This window comes from Carassius gibelio, chromosome B6, assembly GCF_023724105.1.
Source record: "Carassius gibelio isolate Cgi1373 ecotype wild population from Czech Republic chromosome B6, carGib1.2-hapl.c, whole genome shotgun sequence".
Classification (NCBI taxonomy): domain Eukaryota; kingdom Metazoa; phylum Chordata; class Actinopteri; order Cypriniformes; family Cyprinidae; genus Carassius; species Carassius gibelio.
In genome coordinates, this window is record NC_068401.1 from 23,105,480 (window position 1) to 23,130,065 (window position 24,586).

The 24,586-nt window shown below is 39.5% G+C and overlaps 1 protein-coding gene across 22 annotated transcripts in view; it reads right to left on the bottom strand.

Annotated features, from left to right (window-relative positions):
• baz2ba (bromodomain adjacent to zinc finger domain, 2Ba) overlaps positions 1-24,586 on the bottom strand; it is a 79,006-nt gene that overhangs the window by 15,087 nt on the left and 39,333 nt on the right. For 3 of the 22 annotated variants that reach the window (XM_052559370.1, XM_052559369.1, XM_052559371.1), the window contains exons 3-19: positions 23,860-24,027; positions 16,599-16,799; positions 15,478-15,633; positions 14,954-15,159; positions 14,608-14,817; positions 13,173-13,772; positions 10,401-10,995; positions 8,990-9,280; positions 7,734-7,794; positions 6,984-7,092; positions 5,881-6,097; positions 5,701-5,793; positions 5,555-5,616; positions 5,348-5,413; positions 4,459-4,524; positions 3,072-3,116; positions 2,667-2,693 (exon numbers count right to left, since the gene is read on the bottom strand). In XM_052559370.1, coding sequence (XP_052415330.1) covers positions 2,667-2,693; positions 3,072-3,116; positions 4,459-4,524; positions 5,348-5,413; positions 5,555-5,616; positions 5,701-5,793; positions 5,881-6,097; positions 6,984-7,092; positions 7,734-7,794; positions 8,990-9,280; positions 10,401-10,995; positions 13,173-13,772; positions 14,608-14,817; positions 14,954-15,159; positions 15,478-15,633; positions 16,599-16,799; positions 23,860-24,025 — 3,171 coding nt within the window. In that variant the 5' untranslated portion in view covers positions 24,026-24,027. Of the gene's footprint in view, positions 1-23; positions 90-2,660; positions 2,694-3,071; positions 3,117-4,458; positions 4,525-5,347; positions 5,414-5,554; positions 5,617-5,700; positions 5,794-5,880; positions 6,098-6,616; positions 6,719-6,983; positions 7,093-7,733; positions 7,795-8,989; positions 9,281-10,400; positions 10,996-13,172; positions 13,773-14,607; positions 14,818-14,953; positions 15,160-15,477; positions 15,634-16,598; positions 16,800-23,859; positions 24,028-24,586 lie in introns of all 22 variants that reach the window. The other 19 variants (XM_052559375.1, XM_052559355.1, XM_052559372.1 and 16 more) reach the window with 15 other exon arrangements.

The window sequence follows — 24,586 nt, forward strand, 5'->3', positions numbered from 1 at the left end:
TTTATTTATTTAGTTTTGCACACCTCAGCTTTTTTCCGAGCCTCCACGGCTTTCATTAGCATAACGTGCTGTCTCCTCCTCTCCCTCTCCTGAAAAGACAGAATGATTCCATCGTTCAGTGGAGGAAAGCAGAGCATACAGATCCACACAGAGAAAACAAACAAAATATGAAAGCCAGAGACAGACGATAAAACTGATCAGCGTGGTTTAGCATGTTGCACAGAAAGAGAGAGAGAGAGAAAAGTAGGTGTAAAACGGACATATTGCTATGGCCAGGATGAGGCAGCCACAAAAACGTGTGTTACATCTGATCAGACGGGAACAAAAGAGCGAAAAGAAAAGCCACAGATGTAATGGGCAGGTCAGAGGAGGAAAGCTGTCGGTGCATCTTGAGTTAGATTAGCGTAGCTACTGTTACGAGCTAACAAGGGAAAATAATCAGATTTCCCTCAGCCTCAATGTCCTGTCCTTACAGTGAAGCATGTAGCTATATCACTGTTATTATGAATATAAAGTCAACATGAAATCATAATTGACCCTATTTACTTTCTTAATATAATTTTCAGGTCTTACTTAATATCTTTCTTTAAAATGTAACAGTGGCAAATTCCTAATTTATGGCTAAAGATTACCAAGAACTCACTGACTGTTGGACAATGTTAAATGTGCACTCAGTAATTTGTTGTTTATGCTGCGCTACCAGTGTCTTGGAGTCATACTGACATCTAGTGGTGTGGATGTGGAATCACGCGAGTTTCAGTTACCGATACCCACTTTGCAGTCAAACTTAAAAGATTTACAAATTAAATTGTTTAGAAACAAGGGTGCTAAAGGGATAGTTCACCCAAAAAAGGAAATTATGTCAATAATTGCTCACCCTTGTGCCATTTCAAACTGGTAAGAACTTTCATCTTTGGAAAACAATCTAAGATATTTTTGATGAGCTTTCTGACCCTGCATACACAGCAATGCAATTGACTTGTTCAAGGCCCAAGAAAGGTAAATAAGGACATTGTTAAAATAGTCCATGTGACATCAGTAGTTCAACTGTAATTACAACCGACAAGGAAGAGAAGAAATTGTTCAATCAAGTAGTTATTTCAGTTTTCTTTGTGCAAAAAAAAGTATTCTCGTAGGTTCATTAAATTAATCTTGGACCACTGATGTCACATGGACTATTTTAACAATGTCCTTACTACCTTTCTGGACCTTGATTATGTCAGTTGCATTGTTGTCTATTCAGGGTCAGAAAGCTCTCGGATTTCATAAAAAATATCTTAATTTGTGTTCCGAAGATGAACAAAAGCCTTAGGAGTTTGGAACAGCATGAGGGGGACTAATGACAGTGTTTTCATTTTATTGTGGGGGCAGTCAGGGCCTAATGGTTAGAGAGTCTGACTTGTATCTCAAAGGTTGTAGGTTCGAGTCTCAGGTCAGGCAGGAATTGTAGGTGGGGGGAGTAAATAACCAGCACTCTCTTCCACCTACCACCTCCGGGTGTTCATGGTGAGTGTGTGCATGTGTGTTCACACTTGGATGGTTTAAACACAGAGCACAGATTCCACACATTACTTCACTTTCACTTTTTCACTATCCCTTTAACCAAGATGAAGTGAGATGTATTTGGTTCAGTTTTATTGCATTACTGATAAGACTAGAATTTTCACTATCCCTTTAACCAAGATGAAGTGAGATGTATTTGGTTCAGTTTTATTGCATTACTGATAAGACTAGAATCTTTATCTTATTTGATTGTACTTGATAAATATATATCTACAAATCATGTAAAGGTTTTCTTTATTTCTTTCTTTATCTGAAAATGCTAAAAATTACAGAGGGCACCTCTAACTGAAAGCCAAAATATTGATTCAAATTTTTTTTGTGTTCAGGTATGGGTCCATTCTGGTATGGAACGTATTTTAAAATCCAATCAATTCCTTATGGAATGAAGTGGAAAATTAAGTGCTGCACAAATTTGTTAAATATTTTACTTTGAAAAATATCACATAAAGGAAGCAAAATGGGCTGTGAATGCTCTCATGTTGACTTTAAGGACAAAGCCAATTAGTGTGAAATCTTCATATCTGACCCATAGATGGCATGGAATGTACAACAGAGAGAAGTGTGAGTTTCCTCAAATTCTCTCACTGGTCAGGCACAATGACCTTTGACCTGTACTGATGACCTCACAGGCAGGACAATCAGCACAGTGCAAATGCAACATCTTGACAAAGAGTCACAACATACATACACGCACACACACACACACACATACATACACACCAACACTCACATTTTCACATTTTAATACTGCACAATATTGGGGTGAATTTACACGTGGAATGAGAGTGTGTGGCACTTTCCACCAATGAGAGTATGTACTCAACAGGCTCCACAGACACACACACACACACACACACACACACAAACAAGGCACAGGCCTGCTGCATCAAAGCCGGTTTTCTCTCATTGACACGCATAGCAGATGTAGGCGATGCAGTTTTTTTCTTTTGTTCTCTTTTTTTGCTTGAAAAGCCATGCAGAAGGAAAATGTAGTTTTGACAGCAGCCAGTGCTACATTTAAAAATGTGCTGCTATGACATCATATCACAACCAGGATTCACGATGCGAGTGTTAGATGTACAGAAGATGAAACATACCCATACCATATCTAGTCTATGCCTCTCCATCTCCTGAGAGAGAGAGTTGGCAGAGTATTATAAGACAGAAAACAAATCACAGCGTCATTTAAAAAGAAAAGACAAAAATAAACAAACTCAAAACTTCAGCCTGTAACCCCAAAGAGACAGATCCCACTCCCAAAAAGCATGGAAATTAACCAGAGAGAAACAGCAGAAAGAGACTTGCCAATTCTTACATGGGAATAGACTGAACAAATCTATTAAAGGACACTTTTAACCCATAATGCACTGCATTTCACATGGTTACTGTGAACTCTACAAGAAAAACATACTCTTTGTCTCCCCTTCTCCTGCATTTTGTAGCAAAAATCACTACTACTATATAAATGGCCATTACGAGACCTATTATTTATGAGAGTGCTGACTGACCTGGTGCTTGAGAATAACAGCCTGTTGGCGTCTCATCTCCTTCTCCTACAAACACAAAACATAACAACGATTCAATGCTACACCAAAACACTCATTACGATTGTCTAAAAAGAAACCATCAATCAGAACCCTGTCTAGGCCTTCTGTCCTAACCATGAGGCGTAAGAATGCAGTCATCTGTATATAAATGGTAACTCAAGTCATGCGAGGTATATGTGATATTTTACCTAAACATGCTATCAGCAGATGAAGAGTTTTAAAGAACAAGTCAACTATCTTCACAATCCTACATGTCCCTGCAAATAAGATGAGTCATTAACTTTGGTTTCATTTTCCCTTAAGACAAAGTCTAGTGCTGAGTGGTATGGTGGCATATACAGAACTCTACAATACTACATACGATTGATCCAAAAAGAAACTTTTTTTTTAATGCCATGGATCCCTAAATATGATAGTTTATATAACAAAATTATATATTTAATATGATATAAATATTAAAAATATAATAATTATAATATGATAATTTTATATAAAAAATTATATTTTTACTTTATTAAGGAAACCTTGTTATTTTATCAAAGAGAAGACAAAAGAAACTTCAAATGAAAGAAATGGTGAAAAAGTTCTGAAAGTATCATATGCTCTTTTTATTTTATTAAAACATAATGAAAGATTAGTACAGTTTAAAATCATTATGAGCTTAATATTTTTTTAAAAAAAGGATTCCCTTTTATAAATAGAAAGTAAAAAAAAACTGGATTTATTTGAATTTCTTGTATAAATGTAAAGGTCTGTACTGTCACTTTTTGTATCATTTTTATTTACTTTTTAAAGAATGTAAAGGTATTTAAAAGTTATTTATTTCTTAATAAAGAATAAATAACCCCATTCAATGAAATTTTTTTCATGCGATTTTCCACAAAATAACTAGATCCTCGTATACTGTTATACACTTTCATCATACTGCCCTAAGTCTGTGCATTTCAAAAGCCTACGTTTGATACAAGATGGCTGCAAAGTTAACCGACATGACTAAAAGCCATAACACTCAAAAAAAAAAAAAAAAAAACATTTAAATAAGGGAGGCTATTTAAAGCAGGTTGTGTATTCTAGTGTGGGCCCCATGTGTACAAGACATAAAAAGATTTTTCATTTTAAACAACAACAGCAAAAATCCAGATGTCAGAGCTAATTTTCCCCCACAGGCCGGCAGACATCAGTCAAACAGTCTCTGCGCCTTTGTTGTGGCCGAGGAATGTTAATGGTTCGCCGGGGTAGGTGAGAGCAAGGAAAGTTTCTTTGGGTGGTGGTGGTGGGGGTTCCACGGCGATGATTCATAGTGCGCAAGAGTAGGTGTGTAGCATCTCTTCTCACTCACAAAACTGACCTTTATTCGCTTTTCCGCCTCCAACATTTTGGCATTGGCAGCCTCCTGTCTCTTTTTCCGTTTTGCCTGCCAATGCAAAACAGGTCTGGGTCAGACCAGTGCTGCCGTGCTGGGTATAAACCTAAATTAAACACGCTAAACCAACATCTGTTTTATTTATAACTTATACTAACACTTTGATTGATGTGTCTGCGAGAGGAAAAGCGAGAGCTGGCATTGAAACATTCACACACACACACACACACACACAGGAAAGCCCTTCTGTCTCACATCTTGCCATTGTTGCTCTTTCTCTAGCTACAGATCACTGAGTCAGTGATTGAGAATGTTTTCTCCTCAAGTCCGTGTCAGAATCAGCCCTAGATCTTCAGAACTATTCAATATTCCTCGGGCTCTGACAACGGCAATATAAAAAGAAAGCAAAGGCGAATTAGCTGAAAATTTAAATACGTAATTACAAACAGCAAGAAATCCCGTTCAGAATGGCTTGCCAAGCGTGTCAGCTCCAATTTGATTTTGCCCGGCTAAAACACTTTTGAAGCCTCTATAATTGGGAGAGTAAAGTAAACAGTGTCTTCCTCCTGCTACTTATGCAAGAACTGCCATTGTCTGATGGGAAAAAAAAAATATTTTATGTCTAATTTACCTCTGGTTTGAAACACAGGAGGCAGCAAATTTAATATTCAAAAACTGTCCACCAAAACCAATTTAGCATTAGTCCTGACGAAAATTATGCAGAACTCTGAGCCCCAAAATGCTGGTGAGTGATTCTGCCGTGGTCCCGGCTCCATGTTAAACAGGAACTGAAGGGGTTGGGGTGTATTTTAAGAATGTTAAGCCCATTTCAACCCTTTTAATTTATTATTTTCTTTCCGCAGTCACTCCGTACCTCGAGAATCTGCTGTGCGCGGAGTTCCTTCTCCATACGGATTTGCTGAATGCGCTTTATCTTTTCCTGGTAGGAGAGGAGAGGAGGAAGTCTGTTAATTGAATGCGCTGCTGTGCATTTAAAAAAGCACCGGCCGTCTCCATTCTTACAATCTCATACCCAGTGACCCTCAGACTGACCGAAAACTGGTTTCCTCCACAAACTCACCTGCTGCTTGAGAATCTTCAACTGTTCCTTTTGCTTCCTCCTCTCCTCTGCAGCCATAATAGCTGAATGAAAGATAGAGCGAAGCTTAAGCGAGATGTCTGAATGCCATTGTGAGTAACAGAGTGATATTCATAAGCCTGGAGTACCTTGCTGTTTGCGAGCCTCCTTGGCAGCCCGTGCGAGTGCCTGTTTTTCTAGTTTCCTCATGAGCTTCATCTGAGCCGCTTGTCGGGCGATCTCTGCAATGAAATCAGACACGTCTTTTCCATCAATTCATGCATTATTATCTATGAATGAGGTGAACGATTCAAAAAGAAGCACTTTACCCTGAGCCTCCAGCTTGCGCAGCAGTTTGGCCTCGGAGAGACTTGGGAATTCGCTCTCTCCTAGATTCGGGGGGCGGCCCTTTCGCCGCCGGCTGCCCGAAACCTCACTGCCGTCCCTCGACTGCCGCTCAGAGTTGGGTGGACGACCTCGCCGGCCTTCCATGGCCAAGATATGGGGGATAACCTCTTCCTCTTTCAGAAGAGTCCACTGCAGACCCTGAGGGAAGCAAGGGACAGAAGAGAGTCAGACTTATAAAGATGACGATAGAAACACAAAAGTTTAGTCTGGTTCCCTAACATCACGAATGATCATGTAACTCTATAATCACTATAACTTTGGTAATATTCTGAAATGTTATTCTCAATGTAGATCCAATTTAAGCAAATGAATTAAAAAGCAGGAAATGAAGTAGATAAAAAAAACAAGAGAGTCAATTTTAAATTTTAATCAGTAAAATGTCCCAACGTTTGCTCCGCTGTATCTTTAATCTAAAGAATCTCTTTCAACACACACGACAGACAAAACATGAAGTAACACCCTGTGGAAAACAACGAGCGCTGATTATTGCACAGACTCCCTACAGTTTAAAAGGGGAAGTTCAGACTATCGGGGTTCAATCAAATTCCCTGCCTTGTTCAAGATGAAAGAGAGATACAGGGAGAGTGAAAGAATACGAGCGGGAGAGACAGAGAGAAAAAAAAAACTAAAGATAAAGAGGAGATGAAAGGCATTCACCTGGGGTCCTTCTCTGGCTTCATAGAAGTCACCAACCCTTATTTTTGCACTGAAGCTAAAATTATCACGTGTGATGTCAGTTATTCCGTATCTGGACAGATACTACAGAAGAGAGAATAATAGTGATTTTGTCAGACAGGACATCCAGAGAGCCATTAGCACTATAATGGTACCAAACTGAAAGCAGCCTAGCACACTTGCCATAACAGTGCACAGCTAGCTAAAAGTGACCAGATCACCGAAATAAACTGTTGGATCCAATAACTGCTAATGGTGCACTGGGAGAGGAAAGGGGTGGGGAGTGAGGCTTCTTGAGCGTTATGGGGGGTCTTAGCGTGGTGCAGCGGGAAAGATGGGTAAAGGTTACCTTTACGACATCTGGGTACTGTCGCAGTCGCTTGCCACATGGGGCGTAATACGCAACATCTCCCTGCAGCCGACCGCCCACTGTTTTCATCCTGGTCTCTCTTTGCCAGCTAGAATAACAACAAACACATTGAAGAAGATGTGCATAATACAAAACACTCGCACAAACTTTCAAAAACTGCTTGATAAATTAAAACATTCATATTTATGCAATATAATTAAATTTTTATGCCATCTTTAATACTAATTTGATTTTATATGATAGTGGGCATGGTAATAGATGTACTTTGGTTGATTATTTAAGGCATGTAGGCAGGAAGCCTATTTTCCAGGCTAGAACAAACTGAATAATAAAAAAAGTAAAATATGTTTAAAAGTCATAGGAAGGCAAGATGCTGGTTCTTCAAGTTTCAATAAGGTGTAAATGTTAAGTGACATTAACGGCACCTACCTAGATTTGAAAAGACTAAAAACCTTTTTTCTAGAATTTATTTAATGTAACTTTTTGCTCTGGCAATGATAACACCATGATATCATGCAAATATTTTGCATCACAGTGCAATGCCGTCGCTACTTAGCTTATTTGAATGGGTTTGCAATAATAGAGCAAAGAATTGTGATCTGAGCAGAGTATTTAAACATCTGCAGTTTTAATGCAATGTTTGCATGAGACTTTAGAAGCACAGAATGCAGAGCTGCGGTTAACAGGTGTTGAGTCATGCTGCCACCAGCGTGTCATATTTAAACGTACCCCATTTCCAGCGGAATCCGTAAATCATCTTCATTCATCACTCGCTTTCTCTTCGCAGAGCCTAAGACAAGACAACAGCCAGACAAAATACATTATAACACACACACACAAAGCAAACCGTTTCATCATCTCTTATAAATTACAACTCACATAATGAGCAAACAACATCAAATAAAACCTCGATTTTAAATTGTTCTGCTTTTGATGGTGCCTGCATGCATAAATCTTGCCTCTAAAATACCAGGGCATTTCAATTCGGTAGCTAAGGCATCCAACAGTAGTGCATGCAAAACCAGTACCATTAATAGTATCATTCATGTCTGTAGCACAAAAGATTCAAGGTAAGCTACAGTACATGCTCAAACTGAACGCTTAGGAATAGGGTGTTGTTCAAAACATGAGTAATAGCAATAGTGACACTAACAAAACCCACAGGAAGAAGCTAACAGAATTATCACCCTCATCTCTCTCCGTTTGAGAAGCGAAGTCTGCAAACAGAACGGGAGTTCAACGAATCTCTCAGCGGCTCAACTAATGCTCCAAAAACAGATCATCACAAGAACTCCTCTCAGCTTATTACAGATTCCTCGCGCTTTTCAATGGACACACTTCGGCTTCATTAGAAAAAGTGTTTCATTCCATCGCGGTGAGGGATGCTGAACGCCGGCCAAGAGCGGATGCACTTGTGTGCCATGTTTGCTGGATTTGTGAGTGTTTTGTTTAACAAATGTCTCTGTTAGCTTCAGAAGAAAAAAAAAAACAGATTAAGGCAGCCAGACAGAGGTGGTTGATGTGCCTCAGCTAACAGGTTAAGGAAAACACAAGGTACCGGGGTTAACCAAGGCACCACACAAAGAGCTCTTGTTACCAGCTACATTTACCTAACCCTAAACCTGACCCTGTATAAATCAAACACACAATTAGTGGAAAGAGTTTAATATTAATTTGGTTTAGGTTTTTTCCTGGAATACAGGCCAAACAGAGCTCAGACACAACAGCTAGGTCCAAGGACACACACCCAAATAGACGTGCACAAAGGGAGCCGAGTGATGCCAGACGCCATTTATCTTTCTAAAAATAGACACTCCGTCATCGGAGTGTGACAGCTTGCACACAGACAGATACACAGACAAAAGGGCATACGCAAACACACGCCACATATTCAACCCCATGCACACTTTGACACTGACGGAGCTCCAAAGGAAGGTGTCGAGCATATCCAGTTTTAGTTTAGTAATGACGTTGCCTGTGGTTACCTGGAGAGGTTCCAACAGAGTACGATGAGGAGGGAGAGCTGTGATAGGTCAAGGCACCAGAGCTGCTCACGGTGGTGGGCGTGGCCACACTGGAAGGCTTGATGACTTGGAGGTTTAGTGGCAGACAGTCAGACAGGCCATGATTGGTGGAGGAGTTCAGATGGGAAAACCCCTTGCTGAGTTTCTGAGGAGTCTTCTCTCCATCGGTGTCCATATCCGTGACTCCATCTTTGCGCTTCTTTTTGCCACCCTCTGAGCCGTTCATCTCGCTGTCTGAATTGCTGTCAGACTCTGAGAAATAAAAGGCGACGGGGAGGACATGAGACGGTGTTTATGGAATTGATCATTAGGACATGTCTTGTGCCATTGGTTGCACCAATGAACCAAATTAAAGGAATAGTTTACGCAACACTGAAAATTCTGTCATCATTTACTCAACTTCAGTGGTACGTATTGACTTGACATTGTAAGGACAAAAATACAATGGCAGTCAACGGGAACCAAAATGTTTGGTGACAAACATTCTTCACGATATCTTCTTTTGTGTTTCACAGACAAAAGAAAGTCATACAGGAAGTTTAGTAAATGGTGACACAATTTTCATTTTTAGGTGGACTATTCCTTAAAAGAGAAACTGAAATACCACAATAGCAACATATTTAATTTTCATAATGTGGTGTATTTTGATTTTTTTTAATTTTTATTATTGTTATTCAGTAAGAAATAATTTAAGGATAAAATTAAATTAAATTAAACTTTATACTGACTATGAAGATAAAATTCTTATAATCCACCTCAATAAAAGAAAAGAAAATTTCTCTGACTTCATACTGACTTTGAGAGTTATTAACTATTCTTATTTATCCATCACTGTAAACAGTGAACAATTTCCACAGAACTTCATGGTGAGGTTTATTTTTATTAAATAGTTTTTGTCATTTTCGATACATTTTCATTCTATTTAATCATATAAAAAAGAGTGTCAGGATATTCTTTAAAACTATCCTTCCATAACCTGATGCATTTCCTAGTGAAACAGCAATGATATTCAGTATGAAATAATGTAAGGCATGTTAAACTGGATCAGGATTTCAGATTACATAAAATAAAATCTTTTTTTTTTTTTTACTTGATAATTAATCAGTCAGGATCATTCACAGAAATTCTTGTCATCCACCATCATGAATATATCAAGAATATAAAGTATTCTTTAAAATAATAATAAAAATAATCATAATAATTTATTTTAATCATACGGAAAAGAGCAGCCAGGATATTCTTGAAAACAATTCTATTTTGTGTTCCATGGATGTCTATGTGTTTGGAGGGAGAAAATAATTAACCAATTTTCATTTCTGAACACTCTATTTCGTTAATGCACTTATAAAACCCCTCTCCTTAGGCATCTCACCTGAGAGACTGTCATCTGAATCCTCTTCATCATCATCCTCTTCATCCTCCACATCATCATCCTCATCATCTTCGTCCTCAGCAGAGTCATCTGAGTCTTTGCTGCTGGGCAGCTTTTGTTCAGCTCCGCTGTGTTGAAACAGGTCCACCAGAGACTGCACCAGGTGGTTCTGGGATAAACCCCTCCAGGCTTCTAACGCTTTGGGAGTCTTGCTCTTCCGGGGCTCACGGGTGCGGTTCAGATTGGGAGACGCGGAGGCGGGGCTCTTACGGCCTCCCGTACTGAGATTGACGGGCACGTCTGAGCAAGGTTTGGTGGTGAGGGCCAGTGGAACATCCTGGGTGCTCTGGATGACTCCGTTAGGCTGACCCAGACCCAGCAGGCCATGAGAGAAAGGCAGACTGGAGGAGGACACGCCTTGCCCTGAGGGGGGCTTGGTCCTACCTGACGCTTTAGAGCTGAGCTTAAGAGGGAGTGTGGAGGAGGAGGAGGAGGAGGAAGAGGGCGTGAGTGCCTCCGCCTTCTTGTTTATCTTAGATGGATTCTGCTGTTTCTTAAACTGGAGAGGAAACGTCTGGTCCTGGGACAGGAAAGACTGCAGAAGGAGAAACAAAGAGTACGATGATGGAAAGAAACTAAAACAAGACTATATCACATCCAGCCTTGTTTACTAAAAAGCTGCGCACAAGTTTCTAAATTACATTCAATATTTTCACTAGGCAACAGGTGAATCTGACCATATATTCGTTTCTTTATTGTTCAGTTATATGATAAAAAAATATTAAGAAAGTTAATGTTACGGTTTAAAATATCTTTTTATTTTAATTTAATTATATAAAATGTTTAACTGGAAATCATGCCTGTGATGGCAAAGCTGAATATTTAGCAGCCGTTACTTCATCTTCAGTGTCACAGAAATGCTTCAAATAAACAGATTTATTGTATATAGTTATTATTAATAATTACGCAATTATTAATAATGGTTATTATTATCAAAGCTGCAAAAGTTTTTGCTGGATAATATTTTAGTTTTTTTGATGAAAAAGTAAGTTAAAAAAGAACAGCATTTATTTTGAATAGAAATCTTTTGTGATATTATAAATGTCTTTGTTGTCACTTTTGATCAAATTATTGCATTCTTGCTGATCAAAAGTATTAATTTCTTCAGAACAGTAGAGCATCACAGTTTCCACAAAAATATTAAGAAGTACAACTTTGCACAGGTTTCAACACCAATGATAAGAAGAAATGCTTCTTAAACACCAAATCAGCATATTATAATGATTTCTGACTAATCAAGTGACACTGAAGACTGGAGTAATGATGCGCAAATAACTTTATTTTAATATGAAGTGCCATTCACAGCACCGACGATAACTTTAATGATAGCAATAAATATAAAGTTTAGCACGTATAATTTAATGAGAAGAGTGAACTACACACCTCATCTATAACAATAACATCACTGAGGATTCATTTTTAATAGTTGTTTTTGTATTTGTATGAGTATGTGTATGTCTCGTATATAAGTGAATAAAACACACATAATTTTATATCTGTACTGCACAGTACCGCTGTGGGGGAATACTGTTTTTGAAACCAAGTGAAACAAGACTTGATTTCCTTGAACAAAGCACATCTTCAGAGAAAGTGAGATATGTATACTGAGAGCAAAGACCAGAGGAGCAAGAAACAACAAACTGACTGATAAAAAAAAGAGAGAGAGAGAGAGAGAGAGAGAGAGAGAGAGAGAGGTGGAGATGTGGTAATTGCGCTGGTTGTCATGTGGTTTAAGTGCTGGTGGAGGAAGAGTGTGAGTAAACATAATGCTGCTCTGACTCGCTGAAACACACTGCACGGCCATGACTCTATCAGCTCCACAACATTCATTAAGAAGGAAGGAATGCTCAAAATCTGCCTGCCTTCAACCGCTCAGCACAAACACTTGAAATCTTCATACTACCATTATAGTCACTAATCACTCAGAAAAGTAAAAGCACCCTAAACAAGCCACATGTTTCCAGGAAGCCTTCACACACACACACCAGATCCTCATGTATGAGCAAGAGTAACATCGTTAGTTGCCTCAGGAAGCAACACTAATAAAATCAAAATATTATGAAACTGTTCCTCATAACATAATAATAAAACCACTCTGGTTAATTACAAGTAGACGAAAAAACTATATTAACCCTGTTCAACAGTCATTTCAAGGCAACAATAGAAGAGGTGAGGAAAAGGCACATTTATTGCACTCATTTGCTGAAATCTGGACCCTTAAGAAGTCACGGAGTTAATTGCCTTTTGGTTTTGCTTCAGTAATTCTAATAAAGCGATGCACATTGTCACTTTCATTTACCAACTAAAGCCACACAGTAGGGAAGCCAGTCCTACTGATAAGAGAACGGAGCTGTCCTTTCTGTCCTTCGCTCTGCATTTCTGCCTTCAACACACGCACAAACACACACACACACACACACACACAAATAATTCTCTCCCCCTCACATTCTCTCTCTCCGTTACTCTGACCTTTTCAAATAGGCTGGTCAATAAGGAGAGACACGTCCTGAATACCAACAGCACCCTAAAAGCGATAATCCTAAATTGGCATAAAAGATACGGACACAAACTGTGGAGAATTTGCTTTAGCTGGTTTGCTTTTCTGGCGAACGAAGACGTGGCCTTGAGGGAAAAGCGAGATTAATGTATGGACTTGAAGGATGAACAGTCTCACATTTCTCCTGCCAGACCGTGGCAGACTGTCTTACTCACCTGTTTCAGCCTGTAGTCAGCAGTGACTTGTGCCAGAGAACTTTCCAGAAACTTCCTGCTGGTCAGAGCGTCCAGCGACGGAGATTGGGGCTTCTGGGAGGAAGCTTGAGACTGGGCTTTGAGGGAAGGGGTGAGAGGGGGAGGTTTGGGGGAAGAAGACAGGGGGAGGGGATTTGGAGGGGAGGGGACTGAGAGTGGTTTGGGGGAGGAGCATAACGATAGTGGGAGGGGCTGAGGTGAGGAAGTGAGGGGCTTGGTAGTGGCTGATGTGGTTTTTGGAGAGGAGGTGCGATGCTGTGGAGAATGTTTAGGAGAAAGGTCTCGACGCGACTGTGAGATTAGCGATAATGGTTTAGCGCTTGCAGCCAGGCCTGTGGACTGGATGACGCTGGTGTGGAGGGGTCTTTCCCGGGGTCTGGCTCTGCCAGATAGAGACAGCAGAGGGGGCTGAGAAAGGCCTGGAGGAGGTGGAGAGCGATGCAGGTGCACTGGAGGAGAGGGCTCTAAAGATGCACTGCCCGGCAGGCCTCTGTGGAAGTCTTTGGCTGCCAAGTGCCTGGTCTTTTCCTTCTTACTGAGCCCGGAGTTTGGTGTCACAATCTGGACAAACAAGACAGAGAGAAGTCCATTTATTGATTAAGGTTTTTTTTTTTTTTTTTTACACTAAAACAGTCCACAGTCACTCTCACTGACCCTCAGCATTAAACAGATTTGTTTTTGGTACTCTAACTTTTGAGACACTCTCAAAAATTATTTAGGCCTTATTTTAAGATTCATGCATTTTAATTCCACTGAAATTCTCAAAAGATTTAAACATAACGTGATGCATATCTGTCAGATTTCTGCACTCAAATAAAATCATGACAATTCAAATATATATTTATTAAAATAATCATATATTTCTAAATGCATTTATTCAATTCGCTTAGAATAAGCATAAACGTGTCCACTGGGAAAACAATTACATATATTTAGTCAAATTATTATTATAATTCTTAACTGTGGTTAAATTATTAACGTGGTTAAATTATGTGGGGCAAGCAATATTCATTTAGTTAAAAGGCTTGAAATTGAAACAAATTTGATTTATTGATGATAAATACATAAACCTGGTTATTATGTAAAACTCATTCTGTTTGTTAGTACTATTACAGAAATGTTAAAATGTTTTTTAATCATTTTATGTATGCATGACTGACCAATATGCATTACATTCATTTTTTATTCAATTTTACATTCAATTCAAATCCACAAACCTTAAAGTTAGGCCCAAATATTTTTGAGTGACCTCTGTTACGTTACTTTTATCGAAAGTGACCTCCAATGCACTGGACCAATCTGGGGTTAAGTGGTTTACTCAGTGGTGCAGTGGTAAGGTTTGAACCTGCAGCCTTTTGGTTTCCTGCCCAGAAAAAGAATATGAGCAGCATCTTACTTTCATTTTCTTTTTTTTCTGCCGCTCCTTTTCTGAGTCCGACTCTTCACTGTCTTTACTCTGCTCATCTTCGTCTTCATCATCATCATCCTCTTCCTCTCCAAGATCATCGATATCGCTGCTGCTCACGCCGTCGGTGTCGGTATCCAGCGATGATCCAGATTCACTCCCGCTTACGCCAGACCCCTCTACCTGCTTCTTTCGGGCTTTCTGCATGGGTTGGCACAGACATCAATCATGAGCCAATTTTACTGAATTCATGAAACAGTTAAATATTTGCAAATGCATTAGAAGTGTTTGTGTGTTTAGACTGCATGTCTGTCCCTCGGATGTCATGATATTGTACCTTCTCTCTAGGTTTCTGTGAGGGTTTCTCCCGAAGCTCCCCTGTGCTGTTGCTATGGTGACTGGCCTTGCGGTCGCGGGCTTTGGCGTTGAGTGTCCGGCTGTGTTCAGGGGGCCGGGGTGCGGGGGAGGGGGAGGCAGAAGCCGAAACCGTTCCTTTAGCCGCAGATGGAGACAGTGAACGACCATTCACAGCTCCGTTCACACCTATGCATAAAAGAGTGAACCAATCATATTGCTCATTATCAATTCTTGCTACAAGTTACAGAAACAAATAAAGATTTCCATCAACATATCTACTATGTCAAATAGCCTATGTCATGGATTTCTGGAGTTTAAGCTGCAGAAGATCTCCTTATGAATTCAGCACTGGAGGTGACTGCTCAAGGCGATGATTACTGTGAGTACACCAGCCTGAAGGCTACATTACTGCTGCATTACTTTTGTTTAACTTTAAGTCTGCCTCCAAGGGATAGCATACATTTCCCGGAGGCAGATATAGACTAGGGTTTTACAGATGAATACCTTTGGAGGCCTGACTGCTCTTGCTGGGGGTTTTGGATGTGTAAGGATTGGCCTCGTGGTTGTGCAGCGGTGGGGCAAACATAGGCGGCAGACCTAGAAAAGGCGGGAAGAAGGCTGGATGACTCCGTCCATGTGCTTCTGCTGCTCTCCACCATTCTGAGAAAGGAAAGAGTAAGTCATCTCATAATTTTACGCTAGACAATCTAAAGGAATAGGACTGAAATAAATAGTTGATGATATTTTAGAATTATAGAATTATGATTATACTGTTATATAGTATCATAATAAAATTGTGTAAAATAGTGTAGTGTAAGTGTACGCAACTACGTCTTTGACACAACAAAAAGTTGATAAACAGACTATAAAACGAATCCATACGATTTGAGCAGTTTAGTTAAATAAGAGACTTCAATAATTTCTATGATAATAAGATTTCATTTAGGCTTGTATTCACTTATTTACACTGATCAGTGAACATAAACTGAAGCTCAACCTTACTTTCTAAGCACGTGAGAACCACAGAGGCTCAAATGCTGCATAACACACATAACAGTTTAGAACAACACAAGGGTAAGTAAATGACAGAATTGTCATTTTTGGGTGAACTATCCCTTTAATACTGATGTATGTATATTATACTTTTGTGTCATTTAGTTCCATAGGACTTGGTGTTAACATGTCTTTGGTCATTATTAGCATTATTCTTATTTTTTTTTATTTCCTTATTATTATATTTACTATTATCACTTTTATTAGAATATACTATTATTAGAATTATTGTTATACTGTTACATACACTATTAGAGTATAATATTTTTACTTTATATTTGTTGATGAATATTATACTTTTATGTCATAAAGGTCCAAGGACTAGGCATCATCGGGGCTTCAGTCATGAATAAACGGCCACAAACAATGTTATTATTATAAATAATAATGATGCAATTATGAATTATGGTTATACGTATGGTTTATTGTTGTTATTGCTATTACAGAATTATGGTCATACACTGTTATTATATTATATTATTTAATAATGTTTTTTTTTTATTGTTTTTAAGTTTTTTGTTTCATTTGGTTACATAGGACATTGTGTCATCAGGCTTCATTCACACACATACCTGTGAAGGCTCCTAGTTGAGGGTGAGCTGCGAGGGCAGCAGAGACCCCCAGTCCTCCTAGACCCCCAAACTCTGGGCGGGCCGTCGCCGGGGATAGCAGCCCAAAGGCTGGGTGGGCCATGAGCGGATACGCGCTGGGCACAGAGGTCACTGAGCTGACACTGAAGGGCTGGTCATTGCCCATCATCCCAAACAGAGGACCTGCCCCATCAAACACACACAAAACCATGACACATCTAGCATTAGCTAATCATACAAAAACCAGAAAAATTTTAAAAGTTCATATTTAAAAAAAAATAAATAAATTATCTGGCACACTGTCGAGGGGACGAAAAACCTAAAAATGACTTATATTCTATATAAGCCACAGTAAGTATAAATATTGTTCCAAAGTTTGCTTTTAAAATAAAAAGGTAAAAATGACTGGTTAAGATTTTTATTTTTTGCATTGAATGTAGTAAGAATATAAATCTCTCTGCCTCTAGTGTCACTTTAGGAACAGAGAGGAAAGTTATTTGTATGAGAATGAGAGTGAGTGTTGAGTGATTCAGAGTTCAGTGAGAGCTTCTATGTGTTCGGAGTGTTTTGTCAAGGTGTGTGTGTGTGTGTGTGTGTGTATCAAAGAGAGGTTCAGGATGTTGTATGGCTTTCTGTGTGTGCGCGTCTATAGCCTCGTAGTGCAGTATCAGCCCCTGAAGCCACATATCTGCAAATGACTACATCAATGCTCTTGAAGCTGCATTTTCAGCCACAAGGCCTGAGACGTTTATGCTTGCACGTCCAAAAAAGAAGACAGCATAAGCAATTTCTGTTATGCATTGTTTGTCTGTAATTTACATGAGAACCGACACGGAGGGGTTTCCCTGCATGTCCCCAGAAGTTAGCTAAACATAACAAGACCTCCCCTCAGGTTATTCGGGGACATCTTAAAAAAAAATCTGTCACTCTTTTTTTTAAGCTACAATGCTTAAAGTTTTCTTTTAGGGGTAGGGAGAGTCTATTGTATTTATAATTAAAAAATAAATGAAAATTATATAATTATTTACAAAAAAACAACAACAACAACAGTCGGTTTCGTCTTCATTTAGGCCGCTGAGTAAATGTGTGTGAGAGACTCAATGAGAGACCGTTTGATGGCTGTTAATGTTAATGTAATCACAGGCTTTCTGACAGTATTTGATTAATAACTATGATCAGACCAAATGAAAGTCTCCGCTTGATAGAACAAGGAAGAAGTGGGAGAGAAGACGCCCGAAGCGCTCTTGCATCTCCACAATATTCTATAAGATATCACAACACCCTCTCTGAGTTCGATAAATCACTTCAATCTCTTGTTTGACATTGTATAGGCTCTCGGTATACATGTAAACACAGAGCTCTTTATATTAATCATTGTCGTCGTCATCATCATCCAGATTGCATCCTTTCTGGGATCGATCTCCTCTGGCAGCGCTGATGCTGCCCATTGTCTCCTTCAGGAGTCACATGTAATTTCTAAGCCGCATATTTCATGCAAATTCAATTTCCATTAGGGAGCACAGAGAAGAAAGGCTTGAGCGCACCGTTCCGCCAGCGCAGCACCGCGCCAGCTCTCTCTCGCGTGCACACACACACACACATTCACACAGAGAAAAGTGATGATGGGAAATGCAGGATTTTTGCAGATAGCTATAACTCCAGGAGAGACAGAGAGGAGGAGAGGGCCTTGACTTCCCTTTGCTCTTGTTTATGTTTGAAGACTGTAGGAACTGTCTGCTGCATGCAGATTTTTTGCAGCCATTTTTCCCTGGAGTCCACTTAGAATGTTTGTCCATTTGAAAAGTCCATGAAAACAGTCATAACTTACTCGTACATGGCCTTTTTTCCTGTCTCTTTGACCCTTGAAAACGAGCTGTTCTTGTTACTGTACCTTTAAAAAAATGACTTCCTTGTCTGTCAAAACCCATATTCTCCTTTTGTTATAAATTTCAGTCTGTTCCTTCGGTCGCATTTACTGTTGTTCTGCAAATATCCAAGAACAAAATCCAGTCATTTCATTAGGTATTCACGCAATTGGGAATTCTGCGTGACCAACAGAAAGCTGCTTGTTTAGAAAGTAACTTTTGTGTGAGCTGTGTTTCATACGACAATATTGCCAACAGACAAACGGACCTTTTCATGTCCGCAAAATTTTGTGATGGCACCTTAAGACTTGGAATATAGTGCACCCATATCAACTGCATTTATGATTAATTGTCATAATTTCATCTTGACACAACGCTGGTCTTCTCCATCTATCTTCCACAAAATCTAAAATACAAGAGAGTGAGTAACACTCGATGACAGTTTGGGTCAGCCAGCTGCGTTTTTAGCGTTGCCAAAAACAAAAATAAAACATACTTACAGTATTTTATTGATTTTGAAGCAAGGTACAAACATTGACAGACGGTATGTTACATTTCGCTGATAATATTTAAGCAAGTCGCATGTCTTTAATTAGGCTCTACAAAAGAAAATAGAAGAAAGAATATGACAGACAGCTTTCAGTTCCCCAGCTTAAGGCCTGTCCTTTTTAATTCTCACACACACAAATCCCGTACAGTCTGTATGTTTCGTAAGTTTATCCTGATATAGACGGTGGCGACGGAAGAAGGAAAAAAGGATGAAAAGAAGGAGCTTGAGAAGGAGAGAGGCGGATGTGAAGATAAATGAGAGGAAATATTCCCCCAAAGACCATCATCCGCTCCTGCTGGCACACACACACACACAAACACACACAGTGGCAGAAACGCCAGTTTCATATTAATGCGCTTTCAGCCGGCAATAATTAAATCAGCCTCTGAGAGGAGCAGAGCAGAATTACCGGATTACCTGATATCCTTCTTATTTTATCTTTCTCCTTCGTTCTCTCTCACCGTCTCTCTCTTTCTTCGCTTGTCCCCCACCCCACCACCAACACACCTTCCCATGTTCTCCATCTTCTGACAAACCGAGCCATCTTGAAAAGCGGCACTGTCCTCCCCCACCTGTCTCCCCGTCCGCTCTCTTATGTGGGATGCGGCGGAAGCCGATTAATGTGCCCTCCGTTTGCATCAATCACATTTCTACAGACAGACCTGACAGCCGACTTAATTGTCTGTGTGTCTGTGGGGGACGGCGAGAAAAAGTGCAAACATGTGGCCGCCATTTGTTCTGTGAGAGGTTAAAATATTCGCTGTTTAAGCCCAGATGCACCTCGTTCTCGACCTGAGCATCATCTATCGCTCTGGCACGCATGTGGGCCGGTGATTTAGTGGGACAAAGTGCTAATTGCGTTTAAAGCGGCAATGATAGCGCTGTGAGAACCTGTCGAGGGATGGACTCATTCTGAACGTTAATCAGCTCAACTAGGACTGAATTACCGGGGTCCCTTTTGTCTGTTTAACCCAAGTAAATCAAACTTTTTTTTAAAAATGGATCATTATTTGTTTTTGGATTTCTTCCAGTTTTATATAACATGAGCAGGAATGCTTTTTGCACAGAATATTACAGATAATAACAGCTACAGTGATATTCAGTAATACAGCAATCTTATTTATTAAATATTGTTTTATATAAACCTTTCAATAAACAAAAAATACCAGACACAATATGGCCAGCTATTTTATTTTAGCACAGCCAACAAAAATAGAGGACAGAGCAGGATCAAGTGTTGGAATTCTATTTAGCAATCACAGACAAGTGGAGTGATGCAAACTGTCCCCAGTCCTATTTTATGAAACTCAGCACTCTTGGAACTGAAAACTTTATGTTTTCAAAATTAACTATTTAGTGGGTCACTGGACAAACTAGCTGGCTAACTGGTCTTCAGAATGCCAAGAACAATCATAACTGTTTCAGGTTCATCAGTGAAACAGAAAAAAAAAGAAGGTATTTTTGTCAAGACACACTGTCTTTAAAAAAAATGCCATGAAATCACTGCACGATGATCAAAAATAGCAACAGAAATATTTGAATCCATATGGATTGGCTGTAGCAGTGCCTAATAATGTGATATAATCTCAACTATTAAAGCCATGTTGGCCAATCAGAAGCCTGAAAAAGTTTCCAGTATGCGAAGATAACGGTGCTGGCTCTGACGTCACAAGCCAAAAATGCTGGTTTCGCCGTCTACATGATAACACTGCAACCGGAGTTTTGGAAAATGTTCACCCTATAGCAGGTGTTTTCAGAAATGTTCAGTTTTAGTGACCTGCCGCTGTGTTTGCGTGTGGATGAACCGCCAAACCGCGTTAAAAAGCTGTGGTTTTAAAAAGAACCTTTTTTGTGTGTGGAGAAAGACCTTAAACTGCTTTAATTATGACTGCTGCTTATTTCCTGTGCACTTTAATACTGGTCTGCACCTGACTGTAGTCGCGTCTGTCTGCTTATTGAGTTAATTTAGCCCATCGCAATTTATTGGAACTGTGTGAGCTAGAGTAACAACTCAATTCAAAAAATGACTCAATTCAACCTTAATGTTGCTCCAAAGGTTTTTTTTTTTTTTTTTTAATACACACAAAATATTTCCTGCTCGTACTTGCCAATTGAACGACAGAGAATTGTCAGTTTAGTTTTTTTAATTTTATTTTGAAGCCGGTTCACATCTGTCATAAAATAATCCTATCGATCTCATGGTGCATTTTCCTTTTTTAATTTTTCTTCTTAACGAATGAACGAATGATGCACAGATTCTGCATCATGACCCATCCCTACATGGAATGCCAATTTTCTTATCAGATCAGTGGACTGAAACTAACTACTGTACAATAAAGAAATATAGTGAAAACTGGAATGGATTTGGTACATGTTAGAAGCCAGAATTTAACCTGCATTATCCACATGAGCACCATGGCTCAACTTGTCAGAAGTATCTGCAGTAACCATTAAGCCACAGCTCTGACTAAAACTGGAGCTTTATATTTTATTTCTGTGAAAACAGAACAACAAAGAGTTGGTGAGTGCTTGAACCTGAATTTTGCTGGGTACTTGAATTCCAAGAGAGACGAGCCGGAGCGGGAATTACATATTCAAAAAAAGGAAAAAATAGCAAAAACAAAGGGTCTCCCTTCACCGCGACTCATCTTGTCGGGCTGGTGAGGAAGTAGAAGAGTGGAAAGCCGTGTGGAATATCAACTGTTAATGAGAGTCTCGTCAGAAAACGACACCGGGCCAAAAACGAAACCAGAACAGACAGAGCGAATTACAAACAGGAAAGAGTCAGTGGAGCCTTACAAACTTCACAGTTTATGGAGGAGAGGAGGATATTTAAGAGTGTCAGGAAGGATGGAGGGAAAGTGTTATTGTGCCTGTGCATTCACGTGTGTGTGTGTGTGTGTGTGTTTATGTGAAGGGGGTTGGAGAGTGAGATGACAGCAGTATTAACAAAGGCCTAGTTAATTGGTTGAGATTCATTAATGCAGCAGCTTTTCAATTTGCAGCCAAAACTGTGAGTGCTAAATCCTGGACTGTGTTTTCACATGCTGAACAATAAGTCGGTAATTACGACAGGAGCAAGTCGGTGGCTTTCTTCAGCCCCGACTGTGCCACAGAATGAACAAAACACAAGAGAGAGAAGAGATGCTTTATCAGATAGAAAGACTATGGACAGCTGGATAAGCGATTAATATACAAGTTCATCCAAAAATGAAAATTCTGTCATCCTTTATTTACCTATCCTAATATAATTTCCAACCTGTGATTTCTTTCTTTTGGGAAACGCAAAGGTTTCAAGCTCCACAAGTAACCCCCAAAAAGAGGGTTTTAACTGATTTTGGGTAAACATTTAATTTTACATCAGCACTTTTGTTGTTTTTTTGTATCCTATTACTGATTTATTTAGTTAGAAACCTTTCAGTGGGTGAGTGAGCTGAACAATGCAATTGTCACTGAATTGTGAATTGATTTTGTTAAGCTGTTCAACGATTCATTGAAAAGAGCGATTCATTTACAAATTAGCCATTTCTAGTTCTGATTCAAAACAGACACCAGATATGTGACTCAATTTCTTAAATAATGTCTGGAATAAAATGTAACATGGCAGTGCTGCTAGCTTGCTAAAACTCTAATGAAAGGCAAAATTATAGTAAAAGTAGTAGCCTATCACTTTGTTTCTAGGAAATGTTGTTCCGCAATTTGCAGTGACGCTTATGTGTAACACTAACTTTGTAGTTCATGCAAAAATTTAAATTCTGTCCTCATTTACTCGCACTGTTTTTCCAAAATCTGTATGACTTTCATTCCACTCTGGAACGGAAAAGGAAAAGTTCTGAAGAATGTTCATGCAGCTTTAGTGCTAACTTAATGCAAGAAAAGTCATTAACTGCTGCAAATCTTCTCCACCGCTATAACTTTTAGATCTTATTCATGATTACATCACATTTAAATATGATTACATAATTACATCAAATATATCACTGATGTCAAATCAACACACATCTTGTTTACATAAAGCTATTGTATGGCTTTAAATGACTTAAAGGGATAGCGCACTAAACAATTAAATTCTGTCCTTTACTCGCTCTAATGTCAATCAAAACCCATTAGGCTTTAGTTCATCTTCTGACAATATTTTTTATATTTTCTCATCATTTTTGTCCATCCCTTTAAATTTGGGTGAAAACACATATGGTGAATGTCAGCTCAACTGTACTTGCTTGAGATCACACACCAAGCAAATACAGAGACACAAGTACCTACTACCTTTATGGGGCTTTTATGCTTTTATTTATTTATTGTTTGGCTCTTGACAGCCCCAGTACTAATTATAAAAAAAATCAATCTGGAGTCTCTGTAAAAATCTCCTTTTGTGTTCCCCCAGAAATTTTTTTTTTTTTAAGTTTGGAACGAAATGAGGAACAGTAAATGGTGACAGAACTTTCTTTTTTGGCAGAACTATCCCTTTAACAGAACAGAATCTGAGAAAGTGAACACTTGTGGCTTATCAGACAAGACTCAATCAGCAGAGAAGATTTGCGCTTTATCACATGTCACTCAGAGGAAAAAAAAAAAGATGCTTCATCAGACAGGAAGAGAGGTCCCTGACGGCATCAGTCTCCAATCTGCCGCCAACCACGCAGTCTAAACTTGGAGACGGGCTCAAAGCGTGCCTGTGCGACACTCTGCGGTGTGTGTGTGTGTGGAAATGTGCTGGCGTGTGATTGTGCGTGAGTTTTGACTGAGCACTTTTCACACTGTAACAATAAGCAACCCTTGCGTCAGGGAATGAAAGAGCGTGTGTGTGTGCGCGCGCACGAGTTCTTACCGCATGTGCCGAGCAAGGCCGTGGCTCCGTGGTTCAGGCTGCTCTTGGCATTGGAGGCTGCTGTGGATGAGGAAGAGGAAGAGGAGGAAGATGTTGACGCAGAGGTGGCGGTGTGGACGGAGGCCGGGGCGGTGGAAGGCGAGGCCAGCCGTTCTCCAGACTCCATATCTGTCAAGCACAATCCAATCGATAATTAGAGCGAGCTCTTGCACGCACACACGGCCTGCCACTCTTCCTTTCACATTTCACTTGCCATGAACAATATTTCTATTTAACACCAGTCAGTCTCCTTCACACACACACACACACACACATCTGCTCGCAAGACGAACCAACCCCACTAGCATATTTCTACAGGACCACACATTAACGTCCCGTTTGGGCAGAGGGTTTGTTCGGCTTGTCAAGTTAACCATTCATTCACTGTCGAGACCCCCTTCAATAGGATAGAAGAGACTGACACGGGCTCACACACTTTCACGCACACACACACAAAGTGAGCAGTGTACTGATTTACAAGACTATTCACAGCCATTTTTACACAGCGTAAAACAAGCGTTCTCACACATGATGTGCTTAACAGGCAAATTATGCCTTTAACTGTTTCTGTGGAGATTTCACAGTTTGGAGAGAGGCATGTTAAAGACAGTCATACGAAGCCAATATATATATATATATATATATATATATATATATATATATATATATATATATATATATATATATG